At 40.4% G+C, this 21,913-nt stretch overlaps 1 protein-coding gene across 1 annotated transcript in view; it reads left to right on the top strand.

Annotated features, from left to right (window-relative positions):
- ENTPD1 (ectonucleoside triphosphate diphosphohydrolase 1) overlaps window positions 1-21,913 on the top strand; it is a 93,999-nt gene that overhangs the window by 36,264 nt on the left and 35,822 nt on the right. Inside the window, exon 2 of the mRNA XM_021699785.1 lies at window positions 12,990-13,117. Within this exon, the coding sequence (XP_021555460.1) occupies window positions 12,990-13,117 (128 nt within the window). The remainder of the gene's footprint in view (window positions 1-12,989; window positions 13,118-21,913) is intronic.

A 21,913-nucleotide genomic window follows, 5' to 3' on the forward strand; every position in this document is an offset into this window, starting at 1 on the left:
GAAATAGAGATGAGAGCATCATCACCATAGAGATTAGGGAGTCATTTTCTTTTTTTTTTTTTAAAGATTTTATTTATTTATTTGAGACAGAGAGAATGAGAGAGACAGAGAGCACATGAGAGGGGGGAGGGTCAGAGGGAGAAGCAGGCTCCCTGCCAAGCAGGGAGCCCGATGCGGGACTCGATCCCGGGACTCCAGGATCATGACCTGAGCCGAAGGCAGTCGCCTAACCAACTGAGCCACCCAGGCGCCCTAGGGAGTCATTTTCATACAGATTAGGGAGTCATCACCATTGAGTTGGAAATATGTGTATGAAATGAGATGAACCAGGGTTCCAAGATGGAGCACTGTGGAACGTTCCTATTTAAAAGGTATGATGAGAAAGAGAAGCCAGCAAAGCAGGGGTCAGAGAAATAGGAGGACTATTACAAGAGCCTGGTGTTATGGAAGCCAAGAAAGAAGAGACTGTATGTAGTAAGAAATTAACTGTGTCAAATTCTATAGGAAATGCAAATACTGAAAAGCATCCATTGGCTATTTCTGTGAGTGGCTTTAGTGGACTGGTGGGACAGAAGCCAGGTGTGGCAGATCAAGGAGGGATGCATTGTGAAGAGGTGGAATTCAGGAATACACGGAGTATAAGGAGGAAAAAAAACAAGTTAGAGGAAGTCAGAGCTTAAGAACTGCTGTGGCCTGGGTCAGCTCACTGGGGATGCTGGAGGGGGAGAGCTGAATGCTAGAGAAGTAGAATGAACATACCAGTTTCACAGAAAGTTCTAAGAAGAGAGGAAGTGGCCTTTCCCCACCCAGTCCTGAGAGAATAGGTGGAGGGTGGGCCTAATAGTGTCTTTGTTATCTAAACTATCCCATCCTTAAAGATGGGTCTACCAGTGTGTCATTCCCAGAGGTCAGTTCTATGCAACAAAGACTTTTCCAGAAGGTGGAGTAAAATTTTCCTCTTCAACTCATGTGTTCCCCAGAGCCTTTGGGTTTGCAGAAATTTCTGTAAAGAATTTGAACTATTTTAGCCATCATTTCCAAGGACCCTAACGTATGTTTCCTTTTGTGTGGAATCCTGAGCTTTTGCTGAGGTGGAGACACTTTCCCTTCCACTCAGAACAATATTATAATTCCAAAGAAGATAAGGCATATGGAATCACTCTTGTCTGCTTTGGCCCCCCAAGTCTGTGTCCTTCTTTGGCTGTACCCCTCCTACCTCTGTGTGTCTGAGCAAGTAAAATAGCAGACTGTCTGGCTGTGAGCAAGAAGTGCATGGAATGTGCTGCACACATTGCTCTTGTGGTCTCCACATTGCATAGTGTTCTACAGGTGGCCTCTGTCTTTAAGGGAAAGACAATCTATTTCACCTAGTGGAATAAAAAGAATGAGAATCCTATGAAACTAAACATGCAAATGATGAGTATATAAGGCATAATAACCACTTATTGTTTAATGATGATCAGCTTATTTTTACCCTGTTAGAAAAATCATGGCAATTGGGGCGCCTGGGTGGCTCAGTTGTTAAGTGTCTGCCTTCAGCTCAGGTCACGATCCTGGTCCTTGATCAAGCCCCGCATTGGGCTTCCTGCTCGGTGGGCAGCCTGCTTCTCCCTCTCCCACTCCCCCTGCTTGTGTTCCCTCTCTCGCTGTGTCTTTCTCTGTCAAATTAAAAAAAAAGAAAGAAAAATCATGGCAAGACAGCTCAGTGGACATGAAATCACAGTTGGGTGAGTTAGTCTTGTTATCTTAGAGAGGACATCCTTCGTTACTCTGGAGAAAAAACTTTCAGGGAAATGGCATACTTGATTCCATGGGCCAAGGCATCTTTACCCCTAGACCATGCTAGAGACACACACCACACTGTCTACTTCTTTTAGTTGCCTTTCCACTCCATGCAGACGACCCCCCTCACCGTATTTACACATTCTCTCTTCACTCAGCGTGCAAAACTGAGTAGGACACTACATTCTTAGTTGTATTCTGGATTTGAGGAAATACTCAAGTCGCAATGATGCAGGCAAGACATTTGTGTTCAAAGCCGACAGGGAAGAAAGGATTCTTGATACGTCTTTGGTACAAAAAGGTGGTTTTATGAAAGTATGGGACAGGACCTGTGGGCAGAACAAGCTGCACCAGGGTCATGGGGAGTGGCCCATTATATACTTTCAAGTTGGGTGGGAGTTAGGGATAGCAGAAGCCTCCCAGGTATTTTGAAAACAAGGTTTCCAGGGTCCTGAGGGGGCTAGCTATTGTTAGGAAGAGATCATTTATTACTGTTTAGTAAAAACTCAGTCATGAGACTCTTCAGATGTATATCAGTGGGTCATATGCTTGGAAGATGATTGCCAACATGTATCTTAGGGGGTAGAGATAAAGGAAGTTTCCAAAGGAATTTTTTTTTAAAGATTTTATTTATTTATTTGACAGAGAGAGCACAAGCAGAGGGAGCAGCAGCAGAGGGAGAGGGAGAAGCAGACTCCCTGCTGAGCAGGGAGCCCGATGCGGGGCTCGATCCCAGGACCCTGGGATCATGACCTGAGCCGAAGGCAGACACTTAACCGACTGAGGCACCCAGGAGTCCCCCAAAGGAATTTTTATATGTTAAAGTAGACTTACAGGATCCTGGGGATTGGGCTAAGATTGCCTTCTGCCCTTAGTGAAGTATTAACATTGAGGCAGCTGAGTTCCTAGAGGAATGTCACTCTGCCTGGTTCAAGGACTTGTCAATGGGCTGTAGGTAGTAAGGACATTTAATAATTTTTCTTCTGCCTTTGTTTCCCACATCAACAGGACTGAACAGACATTTTTTAAAAAGTGTGGGCAGTGTTGGTAGGAGCTGCTCTCATCTGTTATGTGTTGATCTTACTAGTTTTGCTCTAGGAGGACACCCCTTTCTCCAAGGCCCAGGGACCTTTCTTTAACCCCTCCTTCCTTCCACCACACTAAATGAGTACAGAAAATAAGCTAAAAAATCTAGGGGATTTTTAGATTGTCCTTCCCAAATATCAATTGTGTCTGTTACACCCTTGACAGGAACTAGATACTGATCAACTTAAGGTTGAGTTCTCACGTAAGTATCTAAAGTGCAAATACTCTGTGTTGATCTTAGTTAAAGAGAAAGAGCCAGCTGTTCAGTTACTGATGATCTATGACAGAGTTACCATGGGCATTTAGAAACTTGACTGTATCTCATCCAGAGAGCTCTTCCCTCTTGTTTTGTTACATAACAGCAGAGGTGCCTGAGAGGAGATGCCAAATTTCCCTCAGAATAAAGCTCCGAATCCACCCAAAGTCTGGCCCAGTGACACCTGATGATTCTGCCCCAAAGAATGCAAAAGAGATTACACTGACCTAGGAAGAATGAATGAGTGGGTACCCAGAGATGGCTGCTTGGCCTTATCAGGTTGGTGAGTGGGTAGAAGGGTGGCAGAGTGGGCAGAGAATCAGCAAAGTCAGCATCAAACTACCATCAAACATACCAAACTTTCTATTTACCCATTCCCTACCTTCTGGGTTCCCAGTGTCTTTGCCCCTTTACTCCAAACTGGAAACCCTCTGTAAATTTTTCTTCTTCAGCACAAAGCCTTTGGGTTTTTAGGAATTTCTATTAAGAATTTTAAATTATTCAGAGAATCAGTAAGGAAGGAAGGAGGGAAGGGAGAAAGGAAGGAGGAGAAAGGAGGGAGGGAAAAAAGGGAGAGAGTAAGGATGGTCACGTGGTAAAATATTTTAAGAATTGCTCGGTGCAGAAGGGAATCAACATGCAAGCCTGGGACTTCTATCCTTGAGGGGACCTGCTTGCTGGGTTAGCCCTTGGATGTGTCTGGATTTCAGAAGGGTTCTCACCATTCTGAGGATTGGTGGGGATGGCTCACTGTGTTTGGACTGTGCAGGTAGTGTGGTTTGTGCTGGGTACCTGCTTTCCTTCTGAGAGTGGAATATTGCTGAATGCTGAATGGAAGGTGCCTTTGTAGCTGCCCCCCAGTGAAATCCCTGGGCACCGGGTCTCTGGTGAGCTTCCCTGATAGACAATATTTCACATGTGTTGTCCCAACTCACTGCTGGGGGAATTAAGTATGTCCTGTGGTCTCCACTGGGAGAAGACCCTTGAAAGCTTGTGCCTGGTTTCCTCCAGACTTAGTCCCATGCTTTTTTTCCCTCTTAGCTGATGCTTCATATCCTTTCCCTGTAATAAATCTTAGTTGTGAGTATGACCATATGCTGAGTCCTGAGTCCTAGTGAATCCATATTCTTCTAGAGATGTCTATGCCTTTACCCAATGAGAACACACTATATATATTATTTCATTTTGCTTTTCACATATAAAATATTTCAAAGACAGTCTGCATCAACATTCATAAATCAAAATCTTTTTCATGTCTGCATAATATTATCTATAGTGTATTACAATTTATATATCCAGACCCCAATTAATGGACCTTTAGTCATTTTTAGTCTAGCTATTACAAATAATGCTGCACCAAACATCCCTATACGTGCATCTTTTTGTATATTCATAAGTATTATCAGGACGTTAAATCTTCAGGAGTAGAATTCTTGGGTCAAAGGATATATGTACTTTACTCTTTCATAGGTATTACAAAGTTGCCACCCACCAAAGAGGTTATATGAATTTTTACTCCCACCAACATGTAAGAAATGCCTGTTTCCCCACATCATTGTTGATAAATAGAATTTCTTTACTGAATTTTGAAAATTCACCCTTCTTAGATGTACAGTTCTATGGGTTTTAACAAATGTATATAGTCATCTAACTACCATCACAATCAAAATATAGAGTATTTCCATCATCTCTGAAAGTTCCCTTGTGATCTTTGGTAGTCAGTCCTCTGTCTCTGAACCTCTACCCACTGGTCTGATTTCTGTCCTTAGTTTTGCCTTTTCCAGAATGTCATATAAATGAAGTCATGCAGTATATAACCTTTTGAGTCTGGCTTCTTTCACTTAGTGTAATGCTTTTGAGATTCATCCATGTTGTGGCAATTATCAGTAGTTTATTCCTTTTTTGTTGCTAACTAGAATTACACTGTATGGTTGTGTCACAATTTGGGTACATTCACTTGTTGATGGGCATATGGGTTATTTGGGTTATTTTGAGTTTTGTGTAGGCATATGTCTTAACTTTCCTTGGATAAATCCCTAAGAGTGGGATTGCCTGGTCATATGGCAAGTATATGCTTAACTTCATGAGAGACTGCCAAACTCTTTCCAAAGTGCCATTTTGCATCCCCAGTAGTAACATATGAGAGTTCCATTTGCTCCACATCCTTGCCAACATTTGGTATTGTCAGTATTTTTTTTAAAAATTTTGGCCATTCTAATAAGTATGTAGTAATATTATACATTTGTCAAATTAAAAAAAAACTTTGCTATTCCGGTAAATGATAAAAGGTATCTCATTTTTTCATTTACATTTCTTTAATTAAGGACATTACAATACACTTAATATGTTAAGAATATATGTTTTTCTTTAAATTGCCTATTCATGTTTTTTGCTTATTTTTCCATTAGGTAGGTTGATCATATTCTTAATCATTTTTAATGACTCTATATGTTAAGGAAACCAACTGGTTCATAGTTGTTGCAAACATTTTCCTTAGTTTGTAATTTTTTACTTTTTAAAAAATTTTATTTTATTATGTTATGTTAATCATCATACATTATATACATTACAAATGGTATTGGGAAAATTGGACAGCCACATGCAGAAGAATGAAATTGGATCATTTCCTTACACCACACACAAAAATAGACTCAAAATGGATGAAAGACCTAAATGTGAGACAGGAGCCCATCAAAATCCTAGAGGAGAACACAGGCAGCAACCTCTTCCACCTCAGCCGCAGCAACTTCTTCCTAGAAACATTGCCAAAGGCAAGGGAAGCAAGGGCAAAAATGAACTAGTGGGACTTCATCAAGATAAAAAGCTTTTGCACAGCAAAGGAAACAGTCAACAAAACCAAAAGACACCAGACAGAATGGGAGAAGATATTTGCAAATGACATATCAGATAAAGGGCTAGTATCCAAAATCTATAAAGAACTTATCAAACTCAACACCCAAAGAACAAATAATCAAATCAAGAAATGGGCAGAAGACATGAACAGACATTTTTCCAAAGAAGACATCCAAATGGCCAATAGACACATGAAAAAATGCTCAACATCGCTTGGCATCAGGGAAATACAAATCAAAACCACCATGAGATACTACCTCACACCAGTCAGAATGGCTGAAATTAACAAGTCAGGAAATGACAGATGTTGGCGAGGATGCAGAGAAAGGGGAACCCTCCTATACGGTTGGTGGGAATGCAAGCTGGTGTAGCCACTCTGGAAAACAGTATGGAGGTTCCTCAAAAAGTTGAAAATAGAGCTACCGTGTGACCCAGCAATTTCACTACTGGGTATTTACCCCAAAGATACAAATGTAGTGATCCGAAGGGGTACGTGCTCCCCAATGTTTATAGCAGCAATGTCCACAATAGCCAAACTATGGAAAGAACCCAGATGTCCACTGACAGATGAATGAATAAAGAAGATGTGATATATATATACAATGGAATATTATGCAGCCATCAAAAGGAATGAAATCTTGCCATTTGCAACAATGTGGATGGAACTAGAGGGTATTATGCTAAGCGAAATAAGTCAATCAGAGAAAGACATGTATCATATGATCTCACTGATATGAGGAATTCTTAATCTCAGGAAACAAACTGAGGGTTGCTGGAATGGTGGGGGGTGGGAGGTATGGGGTGGCTGGGTGACAGACATTGGGGAGGGTATGTGCTATGGTGAGTGCTGTGAATTGTGTAAGACTGATGAATCACAGACCTGTACCTCTGAAACAAATAATACATTATATGTTAAAAAAAAAAAAGAAGAAGATAGTAGGAAGGGAAAAATGAAGGGGGGGAAATCGGAGGGGGAGATGAACCATGAGAGACTATGGACTCTGAGAAACAAATTGTAATTTTTTACCTTTTTAATGGCATATTTTGCTGCAGAAATATTTTTATGTTTTATATTAAATATATCTCATGGTGCAAAGATGTGGAAGTTCAAATGAGAGAATTTATGAATGGAAGGTATAGAACACAGGGGACTATAAGGCCAGGCAACCTGGGTGAGTCAGTTTGCCCCACCTTGGCTGCGACCCCCATACTAGTGATATATGGCCAGTACAGATTTTCTTAGTCTGTCTCACTGGCTACAAAGAACCAAAGCTTATTGACAAATGCAGCTGCTTTGAGAAAGGGTAGAATCTTGAGGGTGCAATTCTTCGATTCAGATGTGGAAGAGGATTCATTTAGTGGAAGCAATGTACTTACTGCAGAGACCATCAATACATGAGATTGTTACGCATGTTGGCTGGGACACAGGGAATTCCTGTCTGCAGTCTCAGTGATATTTTGCTGGAAACAACCCTCCTCCTTGCCAGCCCTATACTTGAATATGGAATTCCATGATGACCACAAAGACTTATTGTGCTCCATGCAGTCTATGGGCAAAATAATGCAGGAGAAGCCAGAAGGGGTATGGGTGAGGAGGTAGATGGTATGGTGGGAGGAAGTAAGGAGAACGAGAGTGAGGAAGGGACTCCTTTGCTTCCTTGTTTCCCACACACAGAGCCCCTGTTGGTATTTGATTTTTGCAGTCATTAACATTTTTAGAGTCAGGCATACCAAGTGCAAAGTCAGTTACTTGCTGCTAATCTGAAAAGAGCACAGCTCATAGCAAGAACTGTGGGGTGGGGAGCATGGGATTGGCAGAATCTGATTTGCAGGAAGAGCTTGTTCTGCACCCCTACTCCCATTTCCACTGCCTGGTATCCCTAGATGGGCTCATCCCACCCAAAGCTGAATCTCTGAAGGGGTTCACTCAGGATCAGCCAGGCTACTTTGTTAAGATAAATGCACTCCTTTTCTAAAGAGCTGTGAACTGAGATTAACAAGCTAATTAACATTTCAAAGAGTAGGAATAAAAGATCATAAATAAAAGCAAATGACTTCCTCTGAAGTCTGTGGTTCAAGAGATCAGTGGGACAGGACGTGGTTAATCTACTCAATTATCCATCTCTACCTCTCTTTCCATTCCATCTTCCACCTTTCCCTTCCCCTCTTATTCTGTCTTCTTGCACGTGTCTCCCAAGCCTGAGTAAATCATGTTTTCCCTCCCTCTCATTTGCCTTTTGCCCTTTAACTAACTGGCCTTGCAGTTTATTTTTAGCATTTGTATATTTAGTGACATTGTACAGACTTCCTTGACTTAAAAACACAGGCAGGAAAAAACCCCACCAAATTAAAGTGCTCTGTCCTCAAACTTGACTCTGGATTTATTAATTGGAAAAACATGGGTGGGGGTGTGAGATGGAGTAAGATCTTTCCATTTGAACAGAACTTGGGGTGAATTCTTTTGCATTGAGTCGAGGAACAAAGCTGAGTAATTTCTACACGTCCCTAAATGCAGAGCAATGGCTGAGGCAGTGGAGTGGGTGTGAGAGACCCAGATTGGATTCCTCTCTGCTGTTTGCAAGATGTATGACTTTGAGCAAGTCCCTTTACGTCTTGGGGAATTATAATGTCAGCCTCTGTTACTTAGCTCCAAGCTTCTATCATGGACCGAAGACTCTGTTTTAAAAGGTACAACATTGTCTGGTGTCATCTGTGACAACATCCCTACAACCCCTCCAGCCAAATCCTCAAAGTCAGTCACTTTTCACTTCTGGATGATGGGATTGGCTCCCACATACAGCACTATTACTGTGTGCCAGGCACTGTACTAAGCCTTAGTCATGTGGTCCAGGATAGGGCAGTGGTTAAAAGCCTGGCCTCTGGGTCCAGAATACCTGTGCTTGCTTCTACATCAGTGTAACTCTGAGCAACTTCCTTAACCTGTGACTTAGTTTCCTCATCTGTAAAATGACAATAATGAAGATGATAATAGTACCTATAATTTTGACCTTATTTAGAAAGGGTCTTTGCCAGTGTAATTAAAGATCTTGAGATGAGATCATTCTGGACTTCGGGTGGGCCCTAAATTCAATGACTAATGTCCTGATAAGAGAAAAGAGGGAAATGTGACATACACAGACATAGGGAGAAAGGCTGGATGCAGACAGTGATTAGAGAGATGCCCCCACAAGCCAAAGAATGCCAGCAGAAGCTGGAAGAGGCAAGAAAGGAATCATCTCCAGAGACTTTGGCCCTGCTGACACCTTGATTCTGGACTGCCAAAATTGTGAGAGAATAAATTTCTGTTGTTTTAAGTCACCAAGTTTGTGGTAGTTTGTTGTGGTAGCCCTAGGAAGCTGATGCAGATAATAGTACATCTACCTCCGAGGATTGTTGGGTTAAATGAGTGGTTATATTTAAAGTGCTAAGAGTACAAGGCGCCTGGGTGGCTCAGTCAGTTGAGCATCTGCCTTCGGCTTGGGTCATGATCCCAGGGTCCTGGGATCAAGTCCCACACTGGGCTCCCTGCTCAGCAGGGAGTCTGCTTCTCCCTCTGCCTGCTGCCCCCTCTGCTTGTGCTCTCTCTCATATAAATAAATAAAATCTTTTAAAAAATAGAGTGCTAAGAGCAGAATCTGGAATACAGGAAGTAAAATTTTAAGGTATTACATCTTTGGTATCATGAAGTGAGATGGCTGGGATTTCTCTGGCAGAATTTTGATCTTCACTTTAATAGGATGCTCTTATGTCTAGATGTCAGGATGACTGTATAAGAATCAAAAGATCATTTTTTCTTTTTTGTTCTTTTCCTCTGACATAGCTAATTGGCTTGAAATCAATCTGTTTTCTCAAAGCTTGGGTTTCCTTCAGTTTTGTCTCTCAGGTGAAGAGCTGAACTTTCTACCTGACTCTCACCTTAAATAGAAACATTTTCTCACTTGTCATATGAAAGGGAAAAAACGGGAGGGAAGTGGTAGTCTTAATTCTCCAGTATAGTGAGACAATTCAAAAGAAAACAAACACAACACTTTGCCATTAGATATTTTGATAAAAAGTGCTTCTTGAAATTGTTTTTGGAAATGCCATTTCACATTGTGTGATAGAAACCGAATTTCTGTTATCCACAAGGCAAATGAAGGGCTCTCAGGGAAGTAGGGGAGAGACAGTCACTGTGAATTTTCCATAACAGAATTTGACTATAGCAGTCATGGCATCTGAAAGAGCTCTGGGGACCAGAGAAGAGGGGGCAGTGACCTAAGTGGTTCCCTTTTTATAAGCACATCCCAGCTAAGTCCCCCCTGTACCCCCACATCTAGTGGTATGGCTAGTACCACCTCCTAAGAAGAGTCTGGCTTCCTGCATGTATAGGGCTTTTGAAAACTACCTGCCTTAAGCCATAGAAAATATGGTAGTATTTTAATTACTCTTCCCTGGTAATCTAGCCAGTTATATGAAAAACAAACTTAGCCATTATTATTATTATTATTTTATTTTTTGGTAATAAAGCTTTTAAAAATTGTGTATGAAAAATTCCTAAAGTTTCTCTCCCATCTAAGTTCTTTTTCTCGTCATATCTGTAATAAGAATATGATGAAAGTCTTCAATATATTCTGATAATATGGATGTCATTGCAAAAGTTGGGCAAATGTGGAAAAGTATATTTCTAACTGTTCAGGAATAATAATGTTAGCAAATAATCTCATTAGGAAATGGAAGAGACAGAGTCATGTCAGGCTATTTCCCACCTCAGGGCTTTTGCAGCTGCTGTTCCCTCTTTCTGGAATGTTCTTACTCCTTCTCATAGCTGGTGTTTTCTCATCATCCAGGTCTCAGTCAAATGTCACCTTCTCGGAGAGGCTTTCCTGACCCTCAGTTGAATCCTTCACCCCAACTCTGCTGCCTATCCCATTCCTTGGTTCTAATTTCCATTAAACTGTATAACATCCCTTAGTTTTAATTTCTTCTTAGTATGTATCATGACCTGGATTCACTAATTTATGACTTCTGTTCTGGCTTATTTATCTTCCCAGTCAGATTGTGAACTCCAAAGAGCAGGTATCTTGTTGGTCTTTGTCACTACTAAGATTAGTGTCCAAATAGATGTGGAAGGAAAATGAGGTAGCAAAATTGTCATATTTATGAAAACAACTAGATTTTTTTTTTAACAGCTTGAGGGAGTAAAGCATTCAAAATTCAATTAAAATAGAAACTGCTGCAATGTGCTGCCCTTGGATATTAGATTTGTAATTGTTCATCCAAAGTGCTGCTTGTTATGAGCTGTGTTTGTCAACAGCATCACTTTGGGAACTGAGGCAAGTAGTACCTAGGGCGATTCTTTTCCACATTCCAGAGCCCTGGCATCAAACAGGAGACTTCTGGTATACCAGTTATATCAGGATATTTTGGCTTTGAAGTATTAAAATCCAGACTCTAACTGGGTCAAAGCATAAGTCTCCTGGGAAGATTGGAGCAAGGATTATTCTTTTAGCAGTTCAAAATGGTATCAAATACTCAAGTTCTGTCCATCTCTCTGCTCTGCCATCACTGAATGTAATCTTATCCAGGCAGGGCAATGTCTGAGGAAGACGAGAATGCTGCCTTTCTTTTCCTAGACTTGCTCCAACAGACTTCCTCCAGGGTCTCATGGGCCCTTTTTGGGTACATATCCATTGTTGAACTAATCATTGGTGAGGGAATGAGACTGTGCACAACAATAAGGCCTGACCCTGAGCCAGGGTCTGGTGGGGTGGGGGGGCGTGGGTGGTGGTGGAGTGTATCCTTTTCCCATGAGGTGTGTGGACTGCTTGGGGAGTGGCAGTCATCTGAACAAAACTGAGGTTCTTTTGGGCGGGGAGAAGGAGGGGAAGTACTGTATATTTCATCTATTGTTCCTATGTTTGGAAGGTAGCTAATGGTGTTGCTAAAACTTTTCTCCTAAGTTTTGTACTGTTTGGTCTGATGAGTAAAGACTGGTTCAAGATTCTAGAGGTTGATGAGCAGACTGGAGACCCATACAGTTACAGTCCTTTGGATTAAGTCCAAGCTTCTGCTCAAGAGCTTGCAGAAGAGCTCCTGTTTCAGCATGCAGTGGGGGCTACTGCTGTTCAAGAAGGAGACCTAGAGGGGGAGAGTCAGTTGGGCTCCTCTTTCAGCTGCTTTAGTCCCATGCCCTGTCTTTAGAGAAGTGCAATCTATTCTGCAGAGCCCATCTCATTCCATGTGTTTCTTTATTGCTTTATCCTATCCTTCTTCCCCAAAGCCTAAGAAAAAAGTTTAGGGATAGTTTGGGAAGTTGAGAGAGGAAGAGAGTGAGTTGTCAGAATGGAGGGCGTGGGGCAGCTTTCCATTTCTTGTTTATTTCTGCTATATGCTCTGTTTGTAATGATCAAAGTAACTTGTGCCTTTTATATAATTCTCTGCTTGGAGCTTTATTATGTTCCACAACAGGTTGAGACTAAGAATAGATGAGATAATGTGAATGTTGAAATGTTCAAAACTCCGCAGCCTCTACACCATTACCAATTACAACATATAAGTGTGGTTGAAATGCAAGGGGTATGTCAAGCCAGAAAATGGCATGGAATGTTGGGACTTTGATGTTTGATGATATATTCTGAATACTTTTTAACATCTTAAACATTTTGTGGTAGATTTGAAAAATGAGGGCAATCCTTTTTTGTTGTTGCTTGTACCCTCATAGACCGGTATGACCTATTAAACTGCCAATTTGGGATTCTTCCCTGTTCTCATTCCTTATGTGGTCATTGACCTAATTCTGTCCATTCTCCTTACCACAGGCACTAACTCAGTCTTGGCCCTTATCACAGGACAGACAAATCCTTTTGTTCTTAAATTATTTCCCTATTACTTTGCAAGTGTTGTATGGATAAAGATGAACTTTTACCTATCTTTGATGTCTTCAGATAGCTATCACAAGACCTTATGGAAAGTGGAGGAAAATCAATGTTTGTTGATTTCTTGTTGATATTTCCTTTTCTGCTTTTGGTTTTAGAGTCTGAACTGAAGAATTTTTGTTCCAGAAATATACTGATCATCCTTGGCTTCTCCTCTATCATGGCTGTGATTGCCTTGATTGCTGTGGGGCTGACCCAGAACAAACCATTGCCAGAAAATGTTAAGGTAACTCAAATCTGAGAGGTTCTGGCTGGAGTGCGGTGGGGGAGGGGAAAGGGGTTGTGGTAAATCAGAGCAATACAGGAGGGGTGGAGGTTCTGGCAGCCCAGGAGCAAGTCAATATCCACTGAATTAGGGAGGTAAAATGGAATGATGCTCATTCTGGAAGAGGAAATGTCTTGAATCAATTAGTGGTAGGAAGATAATTGTCTTTATGCTTGTTCAGGAATAATTATTGTTACTACTTTAACAGAAACAAATACTTTATGGGGCGCCTGGGTGGCTCAGTTGTTAAGCGTCTGCCTTCGGCTCAGCTCATGATCCCAGGGTCCTGGGATCGAGCCCCACATTGGGCTCCCTGCTCCGCGGGAAGCCTGCTTCTCCCTCTCCCGCTCCCCCTGCTTGTGTTCCCTCTCTCACTGTGTCTCTGTCAAATAAATAAAATCTTTAAAAAAAAAAAAAAGAAACAAATACTTTATTCACTACATCCAGATATGTGCTGATACCATGTAGTGATATTTTGTGCTGATAGTCTATGATCTAGCACTGTCTCTCCTTATTCATTGTTTCACTGTGGATGTGTCACAACATTGCACTCTTTGATCTTCTTAATCATTATTACTATCACGAAAATAATAAAATTTATTAGAGAGCATTGTACAAAGCATTTTGAAAGTCAAAGATTGTGGAGAAGACTTGTTCCTCATCTTCAAAATATTAAGGAAAGTGGGGCGCCTGGGTGGCTCAGTCGTTAAGCGTCTGCCTTTGGCTCATGTCATGATGCCAGGGTCCTGGGATCCAGTCCCGCATTGGGCTCCCTGCTCAGCGGGAAGCCTGCTTCCCCTGCTTCCCACTTGCCCTGCTTCCCACTCCCCCTGCTTGTGTTCCCTCTCTCGCTGTGTTTCTCTCTCTGTCAAATAAATAAAATCTTAAAAAAACAAAAACAAAAAAACCCCCAAAATATTAAAGAAAGCAGCAATATCCATGGGAAAAAAAAACAGAGCACATACATGTATCAAATATAGTGATTTGAAATGAATTCATGGGTGGACACATTTCTTGGAAATTTCCACATTTGAAGAGATAGTTAATATCATTAAAAATAATTAGGATCGGGGTGCCTGGGTGGCTCAGTCGTTAAGCGTCTGCCTTCGGCTCAGGTCATGATCCCAGGGTCCTGGGATCGAGCCCCGCGTCGGGCTCCCTGCTCTGTGGGAAGTCTGCTTCTCCCTCTCCCACTCCCCCTGCTTGTGTTCCCTCTCTCACTGTGTCTCTCTCTGTCAAATAAATAAATAATAAAATCTTTTAAAAATAAATAAATAAATAAAAATAATTAGGATTGTTAACTCTGCTGTGATTTCTGCTTCCTTTCAAATTCATCAAAGTAAAATTTCAAATACATGAATATCTTACAAGTAGCTTGTAATATCATTATTTTAATCTGTTAATTAAAAAGCATGTGGAAAATTTAGATTTATGTTGTAAGTACACCATTTTAAACTTTCATTGAAATTAAATAAATGTATAAGTAAATAAATCTAAAAGGGCCCAGAATATGCCAATATGCTAATGTTGTACATATTGGCACATATGTACACATAGACGATGCCTTATCCAGAAGTTAACTTGACCATGGAGGCTCTGAAATACATGGGCAGAAGTTTATTTTCTTGTACTTGAAGATACTAAACTGTGAGACTGGAAAGATGGATGCATATGCCAGGCTTCTAAAACTTTTGCCACCCACCCAAATCAGTTGCTATATAGCGGAGGCCTGGAGTTACATCGGCATTCCTTTGCGACATGAACTCAACTCAGTGTTGCTGTGCACAGCAACCCCTTTGTCAGCTCAGAAGGCCGATATTATCTCATTGTCAATGGTCTCTTGCCTTTTAATGTTGGGTGATGTTGGCTCTCTTGGCAAAACTTCACTCACAGTTGAAGCCTCATGACATCTTGGTTCTGCTATTTGTTTATCAGCTGCTAAAGTCATGATTGCCCTCTTGATTTGACCTTTTTACATGTTCATTATTGCATCATTGGAGAGGGGCACTGCCTAGGAGGCAAAATCCATGACAGACTTGAGCTCTGTGTTCCCCGTGAATACTTCTGGTCATGGGTGACCTTCCTGCATTCACAGTGGTCATCACTGACTCTGTTGTGATTCTATGTTGTGCTGGCCCCACAAAATGGAACAGGTCTTTAAATAAGAGGTATGAGTATTTGAAGAGTAGACAATGGCATATGAAATGAATCTTCATAGCAATATCACTAGTTTATTTTACACAAAGATCATTTAATATATGCAAACTAGTCATTTATTAAGGTCATACACTAATCTTAATAAGATTGCTGGCATATATTGAGGGCAAAAATATTTTAGGAACTTGTCTTTGGTGATGGCTTTAAGCTGTGTATGCTGCCCAATATAATAGTCACTAGCCATATGTAGCTATTTCAACTTAATTAAAATAAAATAAAATAAAATAACTTTGTTCCTTAATTGCACTAGCCACATCCCAAGCAGTCAATAGCCTCATGTGGCTGGTGGATACTAAACTGGACAATGAAGACACAGAACATTTCCACTGCTGAAGAAAGTTCAATTGGACATTGCTGCTTTAGAGGATACTCTTTGATAATATCTCTGAAATCATTTAAAACTAAGTTTGAGGAGTAAGATATATGATAAAACATTATAAAATCTAAAATAAGGAACAAGAAATGAGACTTTTTCTTATGTGCTTTATAAACTAATACCAGGACCATCCCAGATATCCTGGGCTACTAAAGTGCTTTGAGTAGTTTGTTGGAATAAATTGATTTTCTTTCAAAAATTATGATTTAAAGGATAACACTTATTTCGATATTTGTACATTTGTTTTAAAAACATAACATCGAACTTCCAGGGAAGATGGTGGAGTAGGAGGATCCTAAGCTCACCGCATCCCATGGAGCAAGGTAACACCCACATCCATGTACATAACCCAGAAAACGATCTGAAGACTGACAGAACGGACTCTTCACAGTTAATGAAGAGAAGAGGCCATATCAAAGAGGGTAGGAAGGGTGGAGACATATTTGGAAGCTAAATGGACCTATCTGTAGGAGGGAGGAACAATACAGGCATGGAAAGGGGAGAGGACCAGACTGTCACACCAAGCACCCCACACGCACAGGGATCCTGCATGAAACCAGAGGGGCCTAATTTCCCAAGTTCTTATAGTCAGCAGGGATTAATGCCTGGAAATTTGAAAATTAGTGGGCTCAGTTCTGGAAGAGCCAGGAGGGTGAGAGGAAACGGAGCCCCCACCCTTAAAGAGATAGCACCCTTAAACAAACAGCCCTGTGGAGATACAGCATAGAAGCAGCAGTTTGAAAAGCATCTGGGGTGTGCAGGAGGGAGATTTGTTTACTAATCTCAGAGCATGTGCTTGGAGGGGCAGGGATCATTGGGAGACTTCTCTAAGAACAAAGGAGCTGGTGGATGCCATTTCCTTTCTCCACCCTCCAGCATAAACACATGGACACCTGTGAACCAGCGCTTCTCCAACACTACCTAACTTGCTAACAGCATACCCCGCCCTTGTGTTCTCCTGTGGACATGCTGGCTCCAGCCAGGCCTCACTCCAGGTCTCCTATCACAACAGACCTTACTAATACCACCCACCCTGCCCCCAAGTGCTTCTTGGGATCCACCCCCTCCAATCCAGCCACCCTTGGTTCTGGTGGCTACCGGTCCCCTTTCACAGCAGACGTAAACAAACCTTGCTAACGCTGTGTGCCCCCCCCCATCCCTGCATTCTCCTGTGTACCTGCCCCCTCCAGTATGCCCTTGGCCAAAGCCCATCCAAAGTGGTGCCACAAGCCTGGCAGTGGGCAAGCAGCCCTGATAGGCCAGCACCACTCCAAAGTGACTCCTGTCCTGGGGAGAGTGGAAGATAACCACACACACCAATCTGACTGCAGCCCCAGCAGTGGGCTGGCAGCAGATGTCTGGTCTGACTGCAGGTCCTGCCTGCCTGTGAAAGGCTCTCAGAAGACAACACAAGGAAAGTGCCCTACAGTTTGGTGTTACTGCATCTCTGGCAAACTCCTGGTCTGACTCAACTCAAGCTGAAAGTGGCCCTATACTGGCCCACTAACAACACACGGACCAAACTCTGCCCACAACAGGCAAAGAGAGCCATCACAAACAACTGGACTGAAGGCAAAAGCGGCTAAGCCACAACAGCAGGACACATGCATCACACATAGGAGATACCCCTGAAGCGCCAGGTGAACAGGGGACACTGCATGGCAGGGCACTATGGGACCTCTTCTTCATAAGGCCATTACTGTCAAGTACATGAGACATAGCCATCTTTCTTAACACAGAGAAACAGATGCAGAGAGTTAGACAAAATGAGGAGACAGAGGAATATATTCCAAGTGAAAGGACAGGACAAAATCACAGCAAGAGAGCTAACAAATGGAGATAAGTAATATGCTTGTAGAGAATCTGAAGTAATGGTCATAAAGATACTCACTGGGCTTGAGAAAAGAGTGACCCTCTTAACAAAGAGAGAAAACAAAAAAGAGGGTCACCTGGGTGGCTCAATTGGTTGAGCAACCAGCTCTTGGTTTTGATTCAGGTTGTGATCTCAGGGTTGTGGGATCAAGCCCTGTGTCAGGCTCTGGCTCAGCTCAGAATCTGCTTAGGATTCTCTCTCTCCTTCTCCCTCTGACCTTCCCCCTGTTCTCTCTCTCTTTCTCTCTCTTTCAATAAATAAATAAAATCTTTGGTAAAAAAAAAAGGAAAACAAAAACAAACCAATCAGAGATGAAGTACTCAATAACTCAAATTAAACCTACACTAGATGGAATAACTAGTAGACTGGAGGAAGAAGAAGAATGGATCAGTGACTGGAGGACAGAGTAATGGAAAGCAATCAAGCTGAACAGGAGCAAATAAAGAAATAATAAAAAAATAAAACCAGGGAATTCACCGACACTGTCAAGCATAAAAACATTCGCATCACAGGGATCCCAGAAGGAGAAGAGAGAGAAAGGGGGGCAGAAAATTTATTTGAAGAAATAATAGCTGAAAACTTCCTGAATCAGGGGAAGGAAACAGAAATCCAGATCTGGGAGGCACAGAGAGCCCTCAACAAAATCAACCTAAGGAGGTCCACACCAAGACATATAGTAATTAAGATGGCAAAAAGTAGTGATAAAGAGAATTTTAAAAGCAGCAAGAGAAAATAATTACTTATAAGGGAAATCCCATAAGGCTGTAGCTAATTTTTTAGCAAAAACTTTGCAGGCCAAAAGGGAGTGGCATGGTACATTCAAAGTGCTGAAAGAAAAAAACCTGCAGCCAAGAATACTCTATCCAGCAAGGCTGTCATTCAAAATAGAAGAAGAGATAGTTTCCCAGACAAACAAAAGTTAAAGGAATTCATGACCACTTCCAGAAATGTTAAAGGGGACTCTTGAGTGGAAAGGAAAGACCATAAGCAGGAGTAAGAAAAATAGGAAGCACAAAGGCAGTTAAAATAAGTATATCTATAAAAATCAGTCAAGGGATTCACAAAGTAAAAGGATGTAAAGTATGACACCATATACTTAAAACATGAGGGAGAAAGGAATAAAGAATGGATTCAAACTTAAGCAACCATCAATTTAACATAGACTGCTATATGTATAAGATGTTATATATAAAGGTAATGGTAACCACAAATCAAAAACCAGTAATAGATACGCAGAAAATAAAGAGAAAGGAATCCAAGTATATCACTAAAGAAAGCCAGGAAACCATGAGAGAAAGCAGCAAGAGAAGAAAAGAAGAACTACAAAAACAACCATAAAGCAAGTAACAAAATGGCAATATGTACATATCTATCAATAATCAGTTTGAATGTAAATGAACTAAATGCTACAACCAAAAGACATAGGGTGACAGAATGGATAAAAAAGCAAGACCCATCTATATGCTGCCCACAAGAAGCTCATTTCAGACCTAAAGACATATGCAGATTGAAAGTGAGGGGATGGAAAAGCATTTATCATACAAATCGAAGTGAAAAGAAAGCTGGGATAGCAATACTTATATTGTACAAAATGAACTTTAGAATAAAGACTGTAACAAGAGACAAAGAAGGATGCTATATAATCATAAAGGGAACAATCCAACAAGAAGATATAACAATTATAAATATGCACCCAATATGGGAGCACCCAAATACATAAAGCAGCTAATAACAAACATAAAGGAAGTAATCAATAGTAACATAATAATAGTAGGGGATTTTAACACTCCACTTACATCAATGGATAGATCATCCAAACTGAAAATCAACAAGGAAACAGTGACTTTGAATGATACATTGGACCAGAATAATCTAACAGATATAGTCGCAATATTCCATCCTAAAACAGTAGAATACATATTCTTTTCAAGTGCACATGGAACATTCTCCAGAATAGATCACATATTGGCCACAAAACAAGTCTCAACAAATTCAAAAAGATTGAAATCATACCAGGCATCTTTTCTGACTACAACACTGTGAAACTAGAAATGAACCACAAACAAAAATCTGTTAAGAGCATGGAGATTAAATAACATGCTACTAAACAATGCACAGGTCAACCAAGAAATCAAAGAGGGAATAAAAAAATACATGTAGACAAATGCAAATGAAAACATAATGGTCCAAAATCTTTGGGATGCAGCAAAGCTGTTCTAAGAGGGAACTTCATAGCAATGCAGGCCTACCTCAAGAAGCAAGAAAAATCTTAAACAACCTAACCTTATACCTAAAGGAGCTAGAAGAAGAAGAACAAACAAAACTCAAAACCACTAGAAGGAAGGAAATAATAAAGATTAGAACAGAAATAAATGAAGTAGAAACTAAATAGACAATAGAACAGATCAATGAAACCAGGAGCTGATTCTTTGAAAAGATAAACCAAATTGGTAAACCTGTGGCCAGACTCATTAAAAAAAAAAAAAAAGAGGTGACTCAAACAAAATTAGAAATGAAAGAGGAGAAATAACAACTAATACCACAGAAGTACAAAGGATTATAAGAGACTATTATGAAAAATTATATGCCAACAAACTGGACAACCTAGAAGACATGGATAAATTCTGAGAGACATATAACCTCCCAAATCTGAATCAGGAAGAAATAGAAACATCGAGTAGACCTATTATCAGCAATGAAATTGAATCAGTAATAAAAAAAACTACCAACAAAGAAAAATCCAGGACCTGACTGCTTCCTTGACGAATTCTACCAAACATTTAAAGAAGAGCTAATACCTAGTCTTCTTAAACTATCCCAAAAAATAGAAGAGGAAGGAAAACTTCCAATTTCATTCTATGAGGGCAACATTACCCTGATACCAAAACCAGATAAAGAAAAAAAGAGAACTACAGGCCAATAACTCTGATGAACATAGATGCAAAAATCCTCAACAAAATATTAGCAAACCAAATCCAACAATACATTAAAAAAATTATTCACCATGATCAAGTGGGATTTATTCCTGAGACACAAGGGTGGTTCAATATTTGCAAATCATCAATCAACATGATACATCACATTAACAAGAGAAAGGATAGAAATCATATGATCATCTCAATAGATGCAGAAAAAGCATTTGACAAAGTACAAAATTCATTCATGATAAAAACTCAACAAAGTAGGTTTAGAGGAAATATACCTCAACATAACAAAGGCCATATATTAAAAAACCCCACAGCCAACATCATAATGGTGAAAACTGAAAACTTTTCCTTTAAGATCAGAAAAAGACAAAAATGCCCACTCTTACCACTTCTATTCATCATAGTACTAGAAGTCCTGGCCACAGCAATCAGACAAGAAATAGAAATAAAAGGCATCCAAATCGGTAAGGAAGAAGGAAAATTTTCACTATTTGCAGAGGATATCATACTGTATATAGAAAACCCTAAAAGCCCCACCAAAAAAACTACTAAAACTGATAAATGAATTTAGTAAGGTCAGAGGATAAAAAATCAATATATAGAAATCCATTGCATATCTCTACACTATACATCTATAATGAAATAACAGAAAAAGAATGTAAGAAAACAATCCCATGGGGTGCTGGGGTGGCTCAGTTAGTTAAGCATCTGCCTTCAGCTCAGGTCATGAACCTGAGGTCCTGGGATCGAACCCCATGTCGGGCTCCCTGCTCAACAGGGAGTCTGCTTCTCCTTCTCTCTCTCTGCTTCCCCCATCCCCACTGGTGCTCTCTCTCTCTCTCTCTTGCTTGGTCTCTTTCTTTCAAATAAAGAAATAAAATCTTAAAATTAAAAAAAAAAAAGAAAGAAAACAATCCCATTTACAATTGTACCAAAAAAAAATAAAATGCCTAGGAATAAACTTTCTTTCACCTTTCAAGGAGGTAAGACTTGTACTCTGAAAACTATAAAACACTGATGAAAGAAATTGAAGATGACATAAACAAATGAAAGATATTCCATGCTCATGGATTGGGAGATGTCCATACTACCCAAAGCAATCTATGGATTTAATGCAATCCCTATCAAAATACCAAGAGTATTTTTCACAGAACTAGAACAAACAATCCTAAAATGTATATGGATCCAAAAAGACCTTGAGTAGCCAAAGCAGTCTTGAAAAAGAAAAACAAAACTGGAGATACCACAATCCTAGATTTCAAGATGTACTACAAAGCTATAGTACTATAAACAGTGTTGTACTGGCACAAAAATAAATGCACAGATCAACAGAACACAATTATATGGTCAGTTAATCTTTGACA

Source organism: Neomonachus schauinslandi, chromosome 6 (genome assembly GCF_002201575.2).
Source record: "Neomonachus schauinslandi chromosome 6, ASM220157v2, whole genome shotgun sequence".
In the NCBI taxonomy this organism is placed as follows: domain Eukaryota; kingdom Metazoa; phylum Chordata; class Mammalia; order Carnivora; family Phocidae; genus Neomonachus; species Neomonachus schauinslandi.